Source organism: Limulus polyphemus, unplaced genomic scaffold (genome assembly GCF_000517525.1).
Source record: "Limulus polyphemus unplaced genomic scaffold, Limulus_polyphemus-2.1.2 Scaffold1022, whole genome shotgun sequence".
Taxonomy (NCBI): domain Eukaryota; kingdom Metazoa; phylum Arthropoda; class Merostomata; order Xiphosura; family Limulidae; genus Limulus; species Limulus polyphemus.
Genome location: NW_013666632.1, coordinates 321864 through 340883, shown reverse-complemented (window position 1 = coordinate 340883; position 19020 = coordinate 321864). Strand labels below are relative to the sequence as shown.

Sequence of the window (19020 nt, the reverse complement as noted above, 5' to 3'; positions counted from 1 at the left end):
ACATATTAAGATATTTTAACAGTGCAGCAGAATTTCTTCCCTTCTACTCCACACATTAAAGTAAACTGTACAAAAAGCTTTCAAACCTTCCACATCCTAATGTCTATCCAGAGTTTAAGAAATTCTTCCAGCTTGAGCTTTCCTGATCGATCAACCTGATCTTGAAGTTAAAGATTAATATTAATGTATTTTATACCATTGACAGTCCCTATATCTAATATGATTATTTAGGTATGACAGAGTAATATCAATAATTATGATTACTGAAGTAAAATATATTTTCCTTTTTGCTATGTATGTTAAACCTGGGGAATTAATGAGTAATAAAACAACCCTTAACATAAAAAAAAAGACTTTAGTCTAGCTCACCTAAACATTTTAAAGGTTTCAAAACAGCAAATAATTCCAAATAGTGCTTAAAGATGCAAATAAAGATATCATCTGTTGTTGACAAACATTGATTTTAATGTCACTTCTTTGATCACTAAGCCTCGATTTATGAATTCTGTTTAATACATGTGTTTGTTTTGTCAGATTTCCTTCCACTTTTTTCCTAAGGTTAACAATTCAAATCTAGAAACTGTTACAGTTTGTAAACATCACATTTTGTGTCTATGGTGAAACCTTCATACACAATGCAATGGATAAGATAATAACTCAAAGCTAGCATTTGTTACAATTGGTAAAATGTTATATATTGTATTTATGGTAAACCTTAACACGTAGAGGGTCTGCAGTGGATAAGATAACTCAAAGCTAGCAACTGTTATAGTTGGTAAAATGTCACATATTGAGGCTATGGTGAAACCCTCATAATAGAGGATCTGTCATTACCTGCTACAAAATAATAAATGTAAGAACTGTGATAAAAGTTGTACAAGAAGTTGATTTAACTCTTGAAATTTATAGTGAATAACTTGGCAAATATAAATTAAATATTACATGTACATCATTGAATGTATATGAATGCCTTTTGATAACGTTATAAATAAACTGGCAATGAAAGGATAACATAAACGATCATTTCTAAAATACTAGAATAAATACCTCTCTTCTGTGTTTTTTTAGTTATGTTTCCTTTATCGATAATCGTACAACATATTGATAAATGACTGACTGAAATATTTTTTAAGAGCTATTAACTACAAAGACTTGTGGTCACTTGATCACAATAAATACTAGGTTATTTAAGGATACATCCATCATGGCAATAATGCTTCGGCAAATATCCAATGAAATTTCCTCAATGTCAAGTTCTGGAAAATAATAAAATGTTGTCAAATTATAAACTAAATATATACTACATTTTTTTCAAGATTATAAAATTATACTTTCATGAACTCTGTCTTAAAACAACAAATCACTGCCATTCTTGCAAATTAATATGACATATTTTATGTATCAAAGCGTATTTGTAAAGATGCTTATTCACATTGTATAAGTGGATCTTTAATTCAAAGATATGTTATAGAAGAGGACAGAATAAACACTCTACGACAGTACCAGAAACTAATGTTGTAAAACATTCTCGTGTGTGTATGTAAAGAGCATGTAAAGTAATCAATTAATCAAAAATATGAATTGATTAATATCTCAAAAATAACTTATTATTACTGTCTTTAATTGTTCCATCTATTCAAGTAATCAAAATACTGCCATATGTTTGTTTTTGTTGTTGAGCACAAAGCTACCAATGGGCTACTTGTACTCTGCCCATCATTGATATTGAAACCTGATTTTTAGTGTTATATGTTGATTAATTGAATGTAATTGATTAATATGCCTGATGATGATGAATTAAATAGTAAATAACACTTATTGCCTAGCTTTATTCAAAATGCATGAAATAGCATTATTGTAGCATAACTGATCTTTAGTCTTTTTACATACACATTTTAAGGTTATTAATGTATACAAATGTTGCATGTTACATTTGATTGGTTCCTCTTTCAGTTCAATGTGTTAGAGCTGATAGCTAAAATATTCACAGGTAAAAATCTTGTTATTTTGTCAGTAATCTTAATAAAGTAAGGAATAAGGCACTTCTGAGAATTAGATACAAAATTTAAGACATAAAAATAGAAGAATTTACTTTATTCATTACTTTTAGACCCTACAATATATTATTATTATAATCTAAAATATTTTACTTTATCTTGCATAAGCTGAAAGAAATGGGAATATTTCTGAAAATACCTTGTTTTAAAGCATAGGTAAGGACTTTTTGAAGTTCGTAGCAGTCAACTTCTAGATCTGAACCTGAGATACTAGCAAAGAAATCTTTTACTTGTTGTTCCTTGCTTTCTTCCACTTCATTCTGTTCAACTTGCACCTGTAACAGTTTTCCATAGTTAAATAAAGCTACAAAAAATCAGTAATATAAATGGAACACATTTCTCAATATATATATATCAATTTGACTTATTCACAACTAAGTTCCTTAATTAATCATCATAGAAGCTTTCTAATTAAAATATCATGCTTTTACCCTATTGCTTTTTCTGGTAGTAGAACCATAGCTTAAAATGGTTTAGAATTTGTTATCGTATACTAAAGTATGAATAAGAAATTCAAAATACAAAGTAACTCATGCATAAGTTCTTTATGATAATAACTAAAATATATGAATAAATATAAGATAACAATTGATCTCAAGAATCATTATTAAAACTGTACAAGCAAAGGAATTTCAATCAGAGTGTAAAAGAGAAATGCTTCTTTTAGAGCTTTATACATCAATGTGGTCACTTGGAATAATTTAAGAATTTGTAAAATCTCACCTGATCAATGAGAGTATTTCAAGCAGTAAGAAGTTGATGGTAAATGTACACAGATAGTGCTTCAATTGTAACTACTTAACAAGGAAAACTCCATATGTATAATTAATGAAGAGTATATATACTGTGAACTTTATTACCTCATTGATCAGCTACTAGTTAGATCAACATTAAGATTTAACAATAAATTTGTATAAAACAAACATTAAGAGTAAACTATAAAACAACTTTACCAATGGTTAATGAAGATGATATTAGGCAAGGGAAGAATAAGTATGACTAAAGCTGTAAACATCTCTCCATTGAGGCAAAGTCAGTAAGTAAAGAAACGTTCCTTCATGTGCATGATTTTGTTAACATGCTTTAAATTGATGTTTAACAATGAGAGTGACATGCTTCTCCATTCCCACGTATTTCAAACATAACTATGTACAGTCAAGTATTTCAGAATACAACAATCTATATAATGTAAATATTAGACAGGAGATGAAATCTTGTACAAATTCTAATGAAACTCGCTAAGCTTCAAAATCATCCTGTATATGGATTTCTAGAAATTTTAGCTGTTAACTAACAAAAATTATGTTTAAATAAAAAGTCAAAAATCTAACAAATGATGAAGTTGTATATATTTACAAAGACAGAATTAAGCACACAATTAAAATAAACTGAGCCCTATAACTGACAGAAACTAAATCCTTGAAAGTTTCAGTTCACAAACATATTTTAATCAAGAATTTTTAGCATTATGGTTAACGTGAATTTTGAAAAATTTCAGTAACAGACCATTACTTTAACACATGTGAAGTGCGTATAGGCAGGGTAATGGAAGCATAATTCTCAAGGCATCAAAACATATATGCGAGACTTTTATAACATTAAATAACGTTTATTATATGTTATGACCTAGAAGGTGTGTTTTAATTAACAATGGAGATAATAAAAACAATGAGTACCATAAACTGGACAAGTGACATTTGCCAGGGCTCAATCCTAATTAACAAGGTACATACTTCATTTGAAAGGTGATTTTAATGGGCATTGTATTTTATAAAATAATTAGTAATCAGATCACAAAATAATGCTATTGGGAAGAACATTTACAAAGAACAATAAAATGGAAGACAATCAAAATGGGGTTAGTTCATGCATTCATACAAATTCATTTTCTACATAAAGTTGACAAAAAAACCAGTGATAGTGGCATGCAAAATCAAAACAAAATTCTCAATTATCTGAGAACAATATAACAAATTTTTATAAAATAAGAGTCTAAATAAAACAAGTGGGTTTATGAAAGTTAAAGTGAGAATTAGAAAAGTGAGAGGATGGTGCCAAGCTTACAGGTGCCGACTTGACTGAGGGTTCAGTTGGATTCTGTTGCTGGAGAAAATATAGTACAAAAAACATTTAGAAACAAGTACCAGGGAAAAGTATGTGATTCAAACTTTTTCTTGTTAAATTTTTATCTATTCCACAATGACAATTTTTAAAAAAAAACATTAAAAGTAATTAAACTGTGTACTACAATAAAATAATAAATGAATTTCAAGTATAACAAGATGGGAAAAATACCAAAATTATACAAGACTTAAATTACATTTGTTCTCCTCAATAATTCTGGTGATACATTTTGAAAAATAAAATATCATAAAATCTCTTCTCAGTCATTTTTCATACATATGTATAACATTTCAATTTACTTAATATTATTGATATTTCTCTCTTTCTTCATTAGCTAATTATTTTTTGGTCAAATTTCAATGAAGGATTTAACATATTTATAGACATACTTTTGCAGATACATAGCTACAAGGATATTAATTCTGGTGATCATAATCCATTTATGCCATCCATAATGATTGTAATTAAAAACTTTAAAATATTAATCGACTTAAAATTAGACTATGTAACTTATAAGCCTAAAAATGGAAATCCCCAAATTTGTAAAAGTTGCTCAAAACTTTCATCTCTTCCTCTGTAGAGGTTGAGTCCTATTTTTTTTATGGACCTTCACCATGTCCAGTCATGCATCTTAACAATAACTCTGTAGCATGGTTTCTATTGCAAAATGCTCTCCTCTAAGTTTTGATGTCCAATGCACACCAACCATCTCTGAAGACTTTCCATATTAAATCTAGTGAGAAAGTGTCATCTCAGCATCAATTTCAACAAATCTATATGCTCTGTGTCCACCAGATTGATCAGCATGTCTTTGTATAGAATAAAATGAATACAAATTTTTTTCAAGTATGTGATGGTTTGATGGAAGGTATGATTGGAAACCATACCTTGACCTCGTTTACAGGCAGAGACCCATTTTGATTATGTGTATTTTTGCAGGTATATGGCTTTTGCCACCGACCTTTCTGTTTGCAGATATTGAACTATTACAAGATGTCACACTACACTTACCATAATTGGGGTAGTACTTGTTGCAGGACTCTTTTTTTTTTTTTGAGTGGTCATGGTGCCCCAATTTGATACATATTCGATTGTTTACCAAAGCATTAACTACATAGGATATCCTAGTCTTGGAAATTCTAAATCCTTGATCTGAACATATTTTTATGGTTTGAGTGATGAATATTTTACATTGGAAAAAAGACTTTTAAGTACCATTCCCAACAGGAATATATTTTTGGTGCCATCACACTACTTACAAAACATTAAACAGTATCAAATGTAGTTTTGATACATCATTTCATCATGACTTTATATCAGCTGTTGTTGTCACATGGCTTGCTAGTTTGCATATTCAAACTTGTTTCAATATACCTTATTCAGCCCTCTGTATTCTTTATTTCTAAATTAAGAACTTGCATCTTGATAATAGCAACGTGAAGAGAGAGAGCATTACTTAACATCTAAATTGTTGATCTGTATTTTCAAAAACTGGAGAAATTAGAATATCATTCATATTCTTTCAGTATGATTTGAGATAGTGTACAAGACATGTTAACAAATCTTATACATTCTTCTTCCTCATATTTACATTTATTGATGAGATTTAAGATTCTGTGCTGAGGCCTTTAGGGTTAATATTTCCTGCCTACTAAAGGACCAACACAAAGTCCTAAATGTTATCAACATACCTAATGAAGAATGACAACAGATCTGAAAAACTACTGCCATCATGATATTCAACCCAGTAACGATTATGAAATTAACTATGAGCCACTCCACAATCAATTAAACATAGCCAACTAGAACCAAACATTCAAGCTTTACCCTCATTCTTAACTTGATGACTTCAATAACAAATTATCCTATTTCCAATCAATTTACTTTTTTTAAACAAACACTGATTAACAAATTCATCTTAGAATATATAAAGTTCAATGTCTGTGCAATAAAAATGGCAATGTAATTTATTTTAGGCTACTCCTTATATCAATGAAGTATAAAAATTACACTTTAAATAGCATCAGTTTATTACTATTTTTTTCTTTTTAAACATTATACTGTATTAAATAAGATGTACAAAATAACCACTACAATGGTAATAAAAACCTTACTTCTTCTGCAGGATTTTTAAGCCCAACTTCTTCATCGTATTCACTGCAATAACATTCAATAAAAAAAATTAACAGGTGTTAACATGAAAACAGTTAAACAATGTCATTAGTTTTATGCTTCTCTAACTAGTAAAGAAATTCATCAAAATTTATCATTACCTAGAAGATTACCTAAGTAAACAAAAGTACCTTTTTTTAAATTTATGATGATAAAAAGTATTCTACTTTCTTTGAAATATAAGACCACACTTCCACTTTATCCAATTCTTTAAGAATGAAATATATTTTTACCTCATTTTGTTTTCTTTTTCAGTAAATACTCTCAAGACAAACTCTCCTCTTTGTTTAGGGTCAAAGGTTGATGGAATAATGCAATAGGAGCCTGGAGGAAGCTTGAATCTACAGCTTACTTCACGCAAATTGATAAAGGAAGACTTGGCTTTTGAAGCATTATATCTGAAGAACTCTTTTGGCAGTGGTTTAGGTAAGTTGTCTGGGTCATTTAACTAATGAAACAAATGTAAGTATACTGAAGTTAGAAATAAATAGTGTTTAAATTATTCAGTAAGTGAATCAAAACAATGCACGTCACTGAGTATTAAAAACATCCTCTACTGAATCATGAAGCATTAAATAATGATTAATTAATTAAATAACTTTTTACATATGAGTTAGAAAGATGCCTGATTTACATCACTTAGTAAAACAAAATAACTAAAAATATTAAAGATTAGAAAAGTAACCTGTCTGTTTGTTGTTGTTGTTTTTTTTTAGATATATGTAATTCTATGATATTAAATTTCAAACTTCAAAATTAAATGTTTCAATAGTTTACGAGCTCTCATATAAAAATTGTTATTGGGTTCTCAAGATAATTCTGTCAAAACATGATGTCAAATATAAACAACTGATTTTTGCAAACTCTGTTGTAAGTTTGAAACTACATGTGAAAATATCAAAAACGGATAGTTGACATGTAGATATAGATCAAACTGATATAATGTTGTGCAGGTACAAATGTATGGAGTTTAAAGTATTTTGGTTTGTCTTAGATGAAACCTTACTTAATCATATGATTACTAATGTAGAGATAAATAAAATGATGTTTCATTGTTAAAGCACAATAAGCTATCTACATAGTATCCTCCTCAAATATCAAACCCTGAATATTAGTATTAAATGCCTTCAAGTTTACGACTGAGCTACTTGGAGCATGAAATGATGATGAAAAATAAATGTTTAAAAATGCTTTAATAAAAATATTCCGTGTTATATAAAAGCATAGAGAAATGAGGTTTCTTTTCCTGTTCTGGGTTAGTTTTAAGCATGATTACATGTTTCATTACTCAAACTACCAGTAACCATACATTAAGATCCACATTGTCACTTGACAGTTTTTTGGGTTAAGTATTTCTTATGCTTTACTGCTTTAAAAGAAACTAATTCTCTCAACTTCAAGTAATTATAAGAAGGATAAATTGGTATAAAAACTAAAAAAATAGAAATTCCAAACTTACCAAAAGGTGTGACTAAAATACTTTTATCACTGTTCAATAAAACAGGTTACAAGAAAATATAAATTGAAACGTTAACTGAAAGAACAGTTCTTTCTTACAGCATAAATAGCATAGCCAACTGTTAAACAATCCTGTCCCATCTTTCGCTTGGATCTGTGATATTTTTGCATAAGTCCAACTATCATAGTACAAAGATCATCATCGTCATCATCATCAACATCCTCAAGAGTTATTCGGTATTGAGGGTTCATCCAAAACGTGTCTACAAATCGAGTAATAATTTCATGCTAAGATAAAATATTTAATGAGATAGAAAAAGCAGAATACACTGAAGGTATGTATGTTTTAACAGGTCAAGTGATATCCAAAAAAGTGCACCGAGAAAGCTAGTTCAGTCCTTTTATATCAATGTACCGATTGGACCATGAAGTTGTTCTTTTTCTAAGCTAACCTTCTGAATGATTATTATTTATGATAGCTCAAATTGTTATCAAGAATATCAATAATAACTTCACAGATTTTTTTTTGGTCAAGTATTTTTAACTTGCTTACAAAGTATTTTTATTCCCAGACCATATGGGCAGATTTTTGTTAAGGGATTTTCACACTTAATCCAATGATATATATGGTTTTTAGGACCTTTTTCAATAACGTACATAATAAATCAATTAAATATACAATTTTTGATATTCCACCAAATTTCCCAATTTTCTCTGGTCCCTAGAAATACAAAATGCATTGTTGCAAAAGGATTAAAGTTTTAGCACTTTGAAAAAGTCAGTCAGTACAAATTCTAAGATACTAGGGACAATATTATATGTTCAAAGGCTTACATAATATCCATGCACATGCATAGGTACTGAAGATTTTACACCAACTAACCCAGGTAGTTTCTACAACCTCCTGCAGTACATCCTGGAATCCAACTGCTTTCAAAAACATGCATGTCCCACTTCTTTTTTGATACCTTTGTGAGAGGCTCATCATCTAGGGAATCAGGATTAAGATTACAGATTTCTAGTCTGTTGAAGTTCATTAGAAAGTCTTTGAATGACATCCTGAAAAAAAACAACAATAAAAGTGTGGTAGGTAGAGTCATTAAAAACAAAATTACTTTACTAGCAACTGCTAGGGGTTAACCCTTTAGCTCAGTTGGTAGAGCACTTGTCTGGCATGTGTAAGAGGTTTCAGATTTGAATCTGAGCTTAGGATATAAAAAAAGAAACTAAATTATCACAAGAAAAAGTGGTACCAAATGTAGAGCCATCCCAAGACACTGAGATAAGGTGCAAAGACAGGCCTTGTTGATGAGAGGGGAAGAATGCAATAGGTTGAGTTGTTATTAAAAAGGTACATTACTAGGAAGTACTAGGGGATTAACACTTTAGTTCAGTTGAGAGACCACTTGTCTGGTGTGCAAGAGGTCGGAGGATAAACATTTTAAGAAGAAACTGAAGCAGGAATTGTTAATCTAACTGGACAGCTTCAAACACTGATGTCGTGAAAGAATTCAAAAGTAGATGCATAAACAAAATTAAACAAACTTTACTACTCACCAGAATTCTCCATCATGTTCAAATATCAGCCCTAATTCTTTTCTTTCATTTTCACTGACCAATGTCCATTCGGGAGACCTGAAAGATTAGTATAGAAGTATACTTTAACGGATAATTAAAATTGTAAAACGTGAATGCAATTTCCTTTTTTGCTGTAATTAAATAAAGAATCTTTATTTTCCCAATAAGTTTCCGGACGTACATCGCTAAAATGCGAGGTTCGATTCTCTGTGGTGGATAAAGCGCAGATAGCCCATTGAGCAGATTGAGTAAAAAAATACGAATACAAACACAAAAAGCCTTTATCTTATTTATATAAACAACCAGTAACACATTTATATAAGAAAATATATTTTGTCGCATAAATTTGAAACACATTAATGTAATATTAAATACATACAAATTTCCTAATTTGAAAAATATAAGAAATCAATCGTTTAGATATAGTACGATAGTTTGACTTTAAGTTGTTAATAATGTGTCTTAACACTACTACTACTAGTACCAGCATAACTCAGACCGGTATTGTATTAAAGTGGTAGAACATTCGTTTATATTATATTACCAGTACGAATGGTCTCGTAAGCAGTTGGTTCTTTTTGAAACATTATGAATAGTTTATTTCCTATACAATTTCAATAGTAAAGCAACAAATTATTAGAAAAACTATTGAACTTAAAAATTAAAACAGACAAAATATAACAGTACCTGTCACTCCAGGCTCCTTTCCACTCACACTCATTACCCCAGGGATTACGGATCCTTATCAGGGGGATTTTTCCTGTTATCCGCGGAGTATTAACTTCAACCTAATAGCACAATCAATCAAGACAAGTCAGTTGATGTTAGAAATATAAGTGGAGTTTATTCGAACTAAAAAGTAATGTCCAAAGTAGTGATAACAAACTAACATGCGCTTTTTGTTCATGATCATTAGGGGAGCTTGTATCGTCGAATAGCTTTGAAGCGATACTAATACAGCGACATTCTTGCTATATGTCTGCTTTTAATTTTTCTGCTGCTTGGCATGGCCTAGTGGTTAAAACTCTCCGTTTGCAATCTGCGGTTCGCCAGTTAAATTCCTGCCACCCAGCATGTTTGCCCTTCTTCCACGGGGGCATTATAATGTCACGCCGTTCCCACTTTTCATTTGTAAAAATGTAGCTCAAGAGTTAGCAGTCGGTGATGTTGACTAGCTGCTTTCCCTCTAATCTGTTACTTCTAAACTAGGGACCGTTAGTGCGGGCAACCTTCGAGTAGGTTTGCGCGAAATTCAACAAACAAAATTTCTCTGCATGTATTAGGCTAACGCTGTCAGTACAAGTTATAAATGTATTTGCACTTTTCTTGACAATCAAGTGCAATAATTGTAGACTGAAAGTGTAGTGTTTAATTTTAAGGCTAGTAGCCCTCTTCCTGTGGGTCAACGGTAAGTCTACAGACTTGCATAAAACACTGAAGTCAGGAGTTTGGTTCCTCCCGATGGACAGAGCGCTCATAGTCTATTATAACCAAGCCTAGGAATTCCTACAGGCTGTTGAAAAATTCCTCTCCTGGAAGGTTACTTAACTGTTGATTCAAACCACCACTAACATCTTTGATTTGTATATTCCTTAACGCTATTGTGTGATGTTTTTAATGTTTCAAGACCTCTGTGTTTCATTATTTCACCAGTTTGAAACAAAATCATCGAAAATGCACCTCTCAGTGGCTCAGTGGTATGTCTGAAAGGTTGTGTCGCTAAAAACCAGGTTTCGATACCCATGGTGGGAACAGCCCAGATAGCCCACTGTGTTGCTTTGTGCTAAACAATAACATAATAATAGAAAATGATCAAAGTTAAAACTGTTGGTTATGAAACTTCAGAATTACATAGTCGTTCTTTCTGCGAGAAAGTCGATAACAAATTATTCCAAGTCTGTCCAATGAAGATATTGATGTAAAATAGTATTTAGAAATTAAAAAATTAAACACCTAAAAACAGATTTTAAAAATAACACTTAGCAACAATACCACATTTCAATTAAACAATAATACCTGACTACAGTGAACAGGCACCATGGGAGGCATATCAGGCTCAATTTGAAATAATTTCCAAAGTGAACGAACGGAATAATGAAAAACAAACTGTTCATCTTGCTGCCCATTCAAAAAGACAATTTTAACGTCATTAAGTAACCTGCAGCTGAGAGTATAACAACTATCAAGCATTGATAACTGCCTTATTTAAAAGGTTCCCAAGTGACACACACCAGAAGGAAGGAGACTTTAGCCGAAATTGCATAAAGTTTGGAAAGGCATGCCAAATTATCTTACCCAGATGCTCCGTGTGAAATGATGGATTCATTGGCACTTGACCAATTAGATGCCATAACAGATGAGGATATGAGAATTAGACTGAGTCAAAGTAGGTATAAATATTTAAAGAAAGTTCTGCAGTTGGCGGTGGAACTAGAATCCATTAAAGTCGCAGATAAACAACTAAAGACAACATCTAGAAGTTACAGTTTCGTCAGATTGAATAGTATTGAAACATCAACTCCCTCTGATGATAGTCTGGAGGAACTAAAAGGATTAGTTAGACAAATTATTACATAGAAAGGAGGAGATAAACCACAAGACAATTGATGTTGTAAGTATAACTTAAAAGAACATACAACCAGGAACTATAGACAAAAGCATGTAGAGAATAAGAATTCTTCCCAAAGGATACCAAAAAAGGGGAACTGTTGCAGTTTTGAGAAACCTGGTCATTACAACCAATACTTTAAGGAATTATCAGCTAAACTACATCAAAGGAACAGCAAAGAGCTAAGCAGACGTAAAAAAAGACAGGAACTAGCAAGATTTAATGGGGTGAAGTTCAATGGGAAAATACTACATCTATCCCAAATGAAATAAGAATGTTATTGAAGAAAATCATTCCTGAGTCCGTGGGTTTACTGATGGAAAACCTTGCAGTATGCTGATTGTCACTAATTCTACAGCTACAATTAGTTAACCTAATGTGTTAACTAAATGTGGGAAATTGCCTCCAGAGATGAATAAAGAAGATGGATTGATGTGGACAGCAGGTGAGCATAATGTTCCAGCAAAAGTTACCCCTACTGTAGGAAGTTTCTCTGTATGTCATGTTGGGAATTGACATTGAGAAAGAGTTCATATTGAGAGCCGACTTCATGCAGAAACATGGATGTGAGGTTAGAATAGCTCCAAATAATCTCGAATTATATATAACTAGAAATTCCTAAATACTACATGATCTTCCAGAGACAATAGGCAGGGTAGTTACTGTATCAAGAAGAAGTGAAGTACTCATAACAGGAATTATTAGCAAAAAATTACATTTAGTGGCTGGAGTATGTAGTGGAACCAAACGTTCCAGCATGTCTTGAGGAATTGATGGTTAGAATAGCTCTTGATGATCTGAAGAATAAAGATATTATATATGACCTTACTTAAGAAAGACTTTAATCAAATTGTGATAAAAGGAAAAGTCGCTACAATATTAACGCTGCTGAGACTAGATTTCATCAAGGTGACACAATATGGCTGTACAATCACACACACATGAAAGGATGAACTCCAAAGTTAAGCAATTAATTGGAAGGGTCATATATTGTACTGAAAAGAATCAATGATGTGGTTTACAGAAATCAGGTGATCGAAGATAAAATTCATCTATCATGATTGTCTTTGTAAGTACATCAGTGAGAGAACAGTCAACTGGGTAGCTCCAGAGAAGAAGTTGGCAATGAAAAGTTAATCTGCTGAATAACTCGGGGTTCTTGTCGAGCCCATTTTTAGAAGATAATCAAAGATATAACCACAAGTGGATTTACTCAACCTCCTACCTAGGAAGTGCTCTCCCAGCAACAGGATAGCCAGTGAAAATAAGGACAAAAGGTCATCTCATTCTGCAGATCTCAGGCCTCGGAAAAGAAAACCAATAAGAAGACTTGGTGAATCGGCAGCTTAGTGTGCTGTTTGTTTATTACTTTTTGTATTAGGATTGTTCAAGGGACTTCACAATCTAGGAAGAGGCAATGTTGTAAGATATATTTTTATTGCTATAATTTATATGTTTGCTATAAGGCTTTGCTTGCTTGCTTGGAAATTAAGCACAAAGCTACACAATAAGCAATCTGCCCACCACGAGTATCGAAACTCAGTTTCTAGCATTGTAAATCCGCAGACATACCGCTGTGCCACTGGGGGGGGGGGCAGCTAGACAGCATATGAGGTTAAGATCAAGTAAGTTTCCAAAAGTAGCCCTAGAATGTTTATGATCGCGAGACTTTGCAAGACATCTAGAAACAAGGGTACAATATAAATACAAGAATCATTGAAGTATTGATTTAGTTTTAATTTCGTTCAATGATTCAGAAATTAGTGAATTATTCAGATCAATGTTAGTTATCATGTATATTCAGTTACTCTTTCCATAAGCCATTTTGGTTTTCACTTCATTCAGTGATGGAGAAATTAGTTTAGTATTCAAATCAGTGTTAGCTATCGCGTAGGTTCGGTTACTTGATCGAATATCCGTGAAATTGTACAACTTACAAGTATTTTTGTTTTAAATAATGACAATAATATACTTGTTCTGTGACAGAGTTTTAAATAAGCTGTAGTTCAGTATCGTTTACTGGAGAGGTAGGATGATAGGAGTTATATCTGTAAAAGGAGGAAAGAGCGATGGTTTTTTAGTTTGGTTCTTAGAAGATCGTGAGTTGTATTTTCTTTCAGCATAGCGAACAATGGAAAGGAAGTAAGGGTTCTGTAAGCCTTTTCACAATTATAAATATAACTAGCATAGTTTAATTTGAAAGCTGGAAAGCTAAAATTAAGGCTTTTGATTAGAGCTTGTTTACAAACATCATCAAGTTAAAGTTCACTCAGAATAAATATTACATTATCAGGATTAAAACCTGAAGAAGAAGGTGAATAAAGTCGCAGTTTTAAAGTCTTCTGTTTGCTAGTTTGAAACGGAGACATATTTAATTATATAACTAGGTCATGGGTATCTTTCAGATTCCAGAACAAACTGAACTCTGAAACCATAACCCTTGTACGTAAAAAAATAAAAAATTTACTCCTACGGGCATTTTTATGTCTGGGATTGTGTAACCCAAGTAAGCTTGTTCATAAACTGTTGCTTGTTTGTCTGTTTGTTTGCATGAGGCGATATTATTATTTTCCGACATTGACTGTTAAGCGTTGAAATAAGGCCTACACAATATTAAAGATTCTCAAAATTAGAACAGTTCACAGCTGATGATAAATATATGTCTATAGCGTGTTATTAATATTCTTTATACAAGACTGTTTTATCGCCCTGGCATTTGCACAAATACAATAGCTTACCGTAACAATAATAATTAGGTAGCGGTACTCGTTTCAAGTTCTGACGCTATCAATAAACTCAGCATGACTTTGGGAAGTTTTACTAATCATGAAAACAAGCTGTAATCCAATAAGTCGAATTTAAAATAAAACTATATTTATTTAAGCGACATGTAATGGCTTACGATCACTGATCTATGCTCACGACGATCTGGCTCTTGCACGACAGCTTATGGCCTGTACTGTGTCCTCCATGTGGTGATTATTATCGTAGCTGCAGTAATAAAATGTTGTTTTTCTCCGTATGGTTGTCAGTATAATGTTTCATGCTATTCACATAAATTACTACGTCAGATATATAAATATATATATTTAAAAAAGAAATAAAAACTTCTGAAAATCATTGTATTACAACTCACAAATAATGTTGTAACGTTGTTCTTTCATTGGCGGGTTCTTTGAAATTAGCTGAAGGAAAATAATTCAATGTAACGGTAATAAATTTGTTTATTTTCTCCTTTAACGTTTTTTTTTAACTGGATTACTTGAACGTAAATACCACACTAACTTTTACAATAACGTAAAAATATACTTCCTTTACACTTTCACGGATGATTGATAAGGTGGTTGAAAACAAAACGCTAGCTGAGAAAACACTGACTGATTCACTGTATCGAGTAGAAACAAGTTGGTCCGGCATGGCCAGGTGGTTAAGGCACTCGACTCGCAATCTGAGGATCGCGGGTTCGAATCCCTATCACACCAAACATGCTCGCCCTTTCAGCCGTGGGGGCGGTCAATCCCACTATTCGTTGGTAAAAGAGTAGCCCAAGAGTGATGACTAGCTGCCTTCCCTCTAGTCTTACACTGCTAAATTAGGGACGGCTAGCGCAGATAGCCCTCGTGTAGCTTTGCGCGAAATTCAAAAACAAACAAGAAACAAGTTTTCTCTATTCTTCATTGAACCCCGTATTTATAATAGACTTATAGAATTTAGTATGAAATTTAATACCAAAATTTTCAGAACTTTCTACGCCTAAATTATTAAACTTTGCGACCTCTTGCTAACATTTATATTACAACGTATATAAATATAGCTTACAACAATAACTTAACCATTAAATAAAGCTAAATCGTTATAAGATATTGTGCCATATCGGCTAGCTGTAAAATTGCACACACAATTTTCACCCTAAAATTACTCGTAAATTTAAAAACACCCATTGGAAGGTAAATACAGTTTGTGTCATAAAGTTAAATATGAGATAAAAGCACACATACATACAAAGAAGAAGTCATGTGGATAACGAAGAGGAAATGTAAATTAAATTTCATGTTTATGCTAAACAAAATGAAGTAGCTGAACCGATAAGAAAATGTTTAGGTTCGAATATATATATATATATTTTGTAAATAAATTGTACATTTTGGTGATGTTTAACTTCCAGCTTATAATAGTGTTAGAATAAGCGCTTAAGCCTGAATTAGAGAAGTATTTCATAATTAAAATATGTTGGGATCTTTCTTACTTCTTGATATAGAATAGTTTTCCATAGAATAAAAATTCAAGATTATTATTAAATTTCATGCATTGAATGTACCAAATTCAAACAGTAGAAATATCGACCACATCTCTACTGTAAAATGGGCTGCTTTGGACAAGAATTAACGCGACTGCTTTTCCATTTCTGCCAAGTTTCTTGACTCTACTGCTACACCTCCTCACTTCCAATCCACTTCCTCTGTCTTACAACAATTGTCTTGAAGAATGAACGCTACTGAAAATCGTCGTAGAGGTTTTGTTCATTTTTAGCAAATTTCTGCGTGTTTCACGTTTTCAAGAGAGAAAAAAAAAGATGGAGAAGTATAGTCTCCTTGAAATAACCTGCAAAACTTTTAAGGTAAGACATTTAAAGTACATTACAAGAGCTTCAAAAAGAAAACCCATTACGGACTGAGAGTTCACTTTTACTTGTAGACTTTCACTGGATCTGTCAGGCTTTCATCAAGGCCAAATCTGGATATGCAATTTGCCGCTCAAAAATTTAGTCAAATAGCACATCTATTTAATTACTATATACATCTTTCGAGATTATGCACACAGGTCACTAAAGAACTTTTAACATTGTAGAAACAATACTGTCATACTGGGATTATCGGTTTGTACAAAACGTTTATTAAGCTGCTGGTAATCGGTTTATTTCGAAACATTGTTTTAACATCAAAGTAACGAAGTGTACTAATCCAATGTCAAATCATCGAAGTATGTAAATTATCGCTAAATATTACCGGCCCCCCAGTGAAACAGCGATATGTCTGCGGACTTACAACGAATATTACCGAATACCGAAAATTTAAAAAAGTATCACTTACCATTCGCACTGCAGTGATGCTGTAAGCGTGGCCTTTGATTAACCCATTGTCTTGTTCCATCTCTGTTACGTCATTGTCCGGCTGCAAGACGAATAGGACAGGTGCATATATATATATATATTTGTGAAAGTATAACATATACAAATAAATACACTATAAATATTTTATATTGAAGCTATGTGCAGGTCTTTTTTTTTTTTCAAATTTCAAATTATATTAAGCTAAAATCTCCATTACGTTGATGAGGCACATATTCCATTCGTACTTAATTCGATAACGAATCAAAGAAAGTAGACTGCAATAATTGCCACTAACTCTAACGGTTTCAATTTTGAAAAGTTTTCTTTTCTTAAAAGTTTATCAACTATTTTGTTTATTCGGGAAGAAAAGTCGAGGGCTAGTAAAAAAAAACCGGCAACAATGTACTACAAGGTTTCGTCATTTGTAGTGCGAACCCGAAAAGTAGGCCTATTGTTTAAACAAACACATAATTATATTCGTGATTTTTTATTACACAATGATTAATTTCAGTGTGTGCAATAGCATGTATACGCGTTCTAGAAAACCGTAGCTAAATGTGGCATCCATCTAGTGAGTAGAATACAGTGTTTACCTCTATAGCACATCCCATCAAAGACCATCTTTCATAACCTTTTAACATGATCTTAAACAGGTTATCCGGTGCTTTCTGGATCTCGTAGAACTCTGTTACACCTCCGGTAAAGTCCTCCATAGCCTCGCACGTTGTCCCTCCTTTCAGTGCTTCATACGATCCATGTAATCTTCAACAAACAAAAAGCACTGTGGAAAGTAATACAACTAACATACCATGCTATAATGCCTAATACTGTCTTTAACGAATACGATTATAGACAGACGCATTATTGGGTGATAATCTTTTTATTATTATTTATGGTACGACACAATTGGGATTAATTCTATAAACCTAATGCCTTCTTTTTGCTCTTTAGGGGGCAGGTTTGACATTCCAATTTTTTGTAGAACCTTCTACGCAACTCTTATCAACATGGGCGTCCGCTGGAATTATTTTAGGAGAGGCAAAGTTTTCCGGGGTGGGGGAAGTATGTGAAATTGTGAATTGAATAAAACATTCATATATACATGCTGAATGAATAAAGAAAGAATTATGTTTCTCATTTTCCGGGGTGTCCCCCCCCCCCGCGGACACCCATGCTTATCAAGGCTACGATTAAAAAAAACTAAAGAAGGAATGTTTGTTATCAAAGTATAACACACTACCGGTATTTTAAACGATTGTACACAATTTATGAATAACATACCAAGCAGACAGGGACTGAAGATTTTCTTCTGAAACTGAACTTTATAGCCGAAAATTGTATGTTAAATATAAGGTACTACGTTATCGAACGAAATATACTGCGTGCTCTCTGAAGTGGTCTCGCCTTCTTATGTTGTCATGCAAGAATTTTCATTCCCATGGTATTATGTATAGACTGACCATATAAGAAGAAGCCAACTCCCTATACTTAAAACCATAATTAAATTGCATTTATGAATTCTAGCAATCATTTTCAACAGTTTCATTGAACGACATTCGGAAAGCCTGATACCAATCTCTTTCTAAAGACTGCTCATAAAATGTGGGTAGACCTGAGACCAATTTCTTTCTAAAGACTGCTCATACAATGTGGGTAGACCTGAGACCAATCTCTTTCTAAAGACTGCTCATAAAATGTGGGTAGACCTGAGACCAATTTCTTTCTAAAGACTGCTCATACAATGTGGGTAGACCTGAGACCAATCTGTTTCTAAAAACTGCTCATACAATGTGGGTAGACCTGAGACCAATCTGTTTCTAAAAACTTCTCATAAAATGTGGGTAGACCTGAGACCAATTTCTTTCTAAAGACTGCTCATACAATGTGGGTAGACCTGAGACCAATTTCTTTCT

General features: G+C 32.4%; 1 protein-coding gene across 2 annotated transcripts in view; it reads right to left on the bottom strand.

The window, feature by feature from the left end:
• The window catches only part of LOC106461742 (calpain-A-like), an 80853-nt gene that overhangs the window by 16183 nt on the left and 45650 nt on the right, over positions 1–19020 (bottom strand). For both annotated transcript variants that reach the window (XM_022388774.1, XM_022388775.1), the window contains exons 5-16: positions 17701–17869; positions 17088–17168; positions 10077–10177; positions 9369–9446; positions 8695–8870; positions 7911–8074; positions 6587–6801; positions 6296–6338; positions 4122–4160; positions 2197–2332; positions 1198–1256; positions 87–155 (exon numbers count right to left, since the gene is read on the bottom strand). In XM_022388774.1, coding sequence (XP_022244482.1) covers positions 87–155; positions 1198–1256; positions 2197–2332; positions 4122–4160; positions 6296–6338; positions 6587–6801; positions 7911–8074; positions 8695–8870; positions 9369–9446; positions 10077–10177; positions 17088–17168; positions 17701–17869 — 1330 coding nt within the window. The remainder of the gene's footprint in view (positions 1–86; positions 156–1197; positions 1257–2196; positions 2333–4121; positions 4161–6295; positions 6339–6586; positions 6802–7910; positions 8075–8694; positions 8871–9368; positions 9447–10076; positions 10178–17087; positions 17169–17700; positions 17870–19020) is intronic.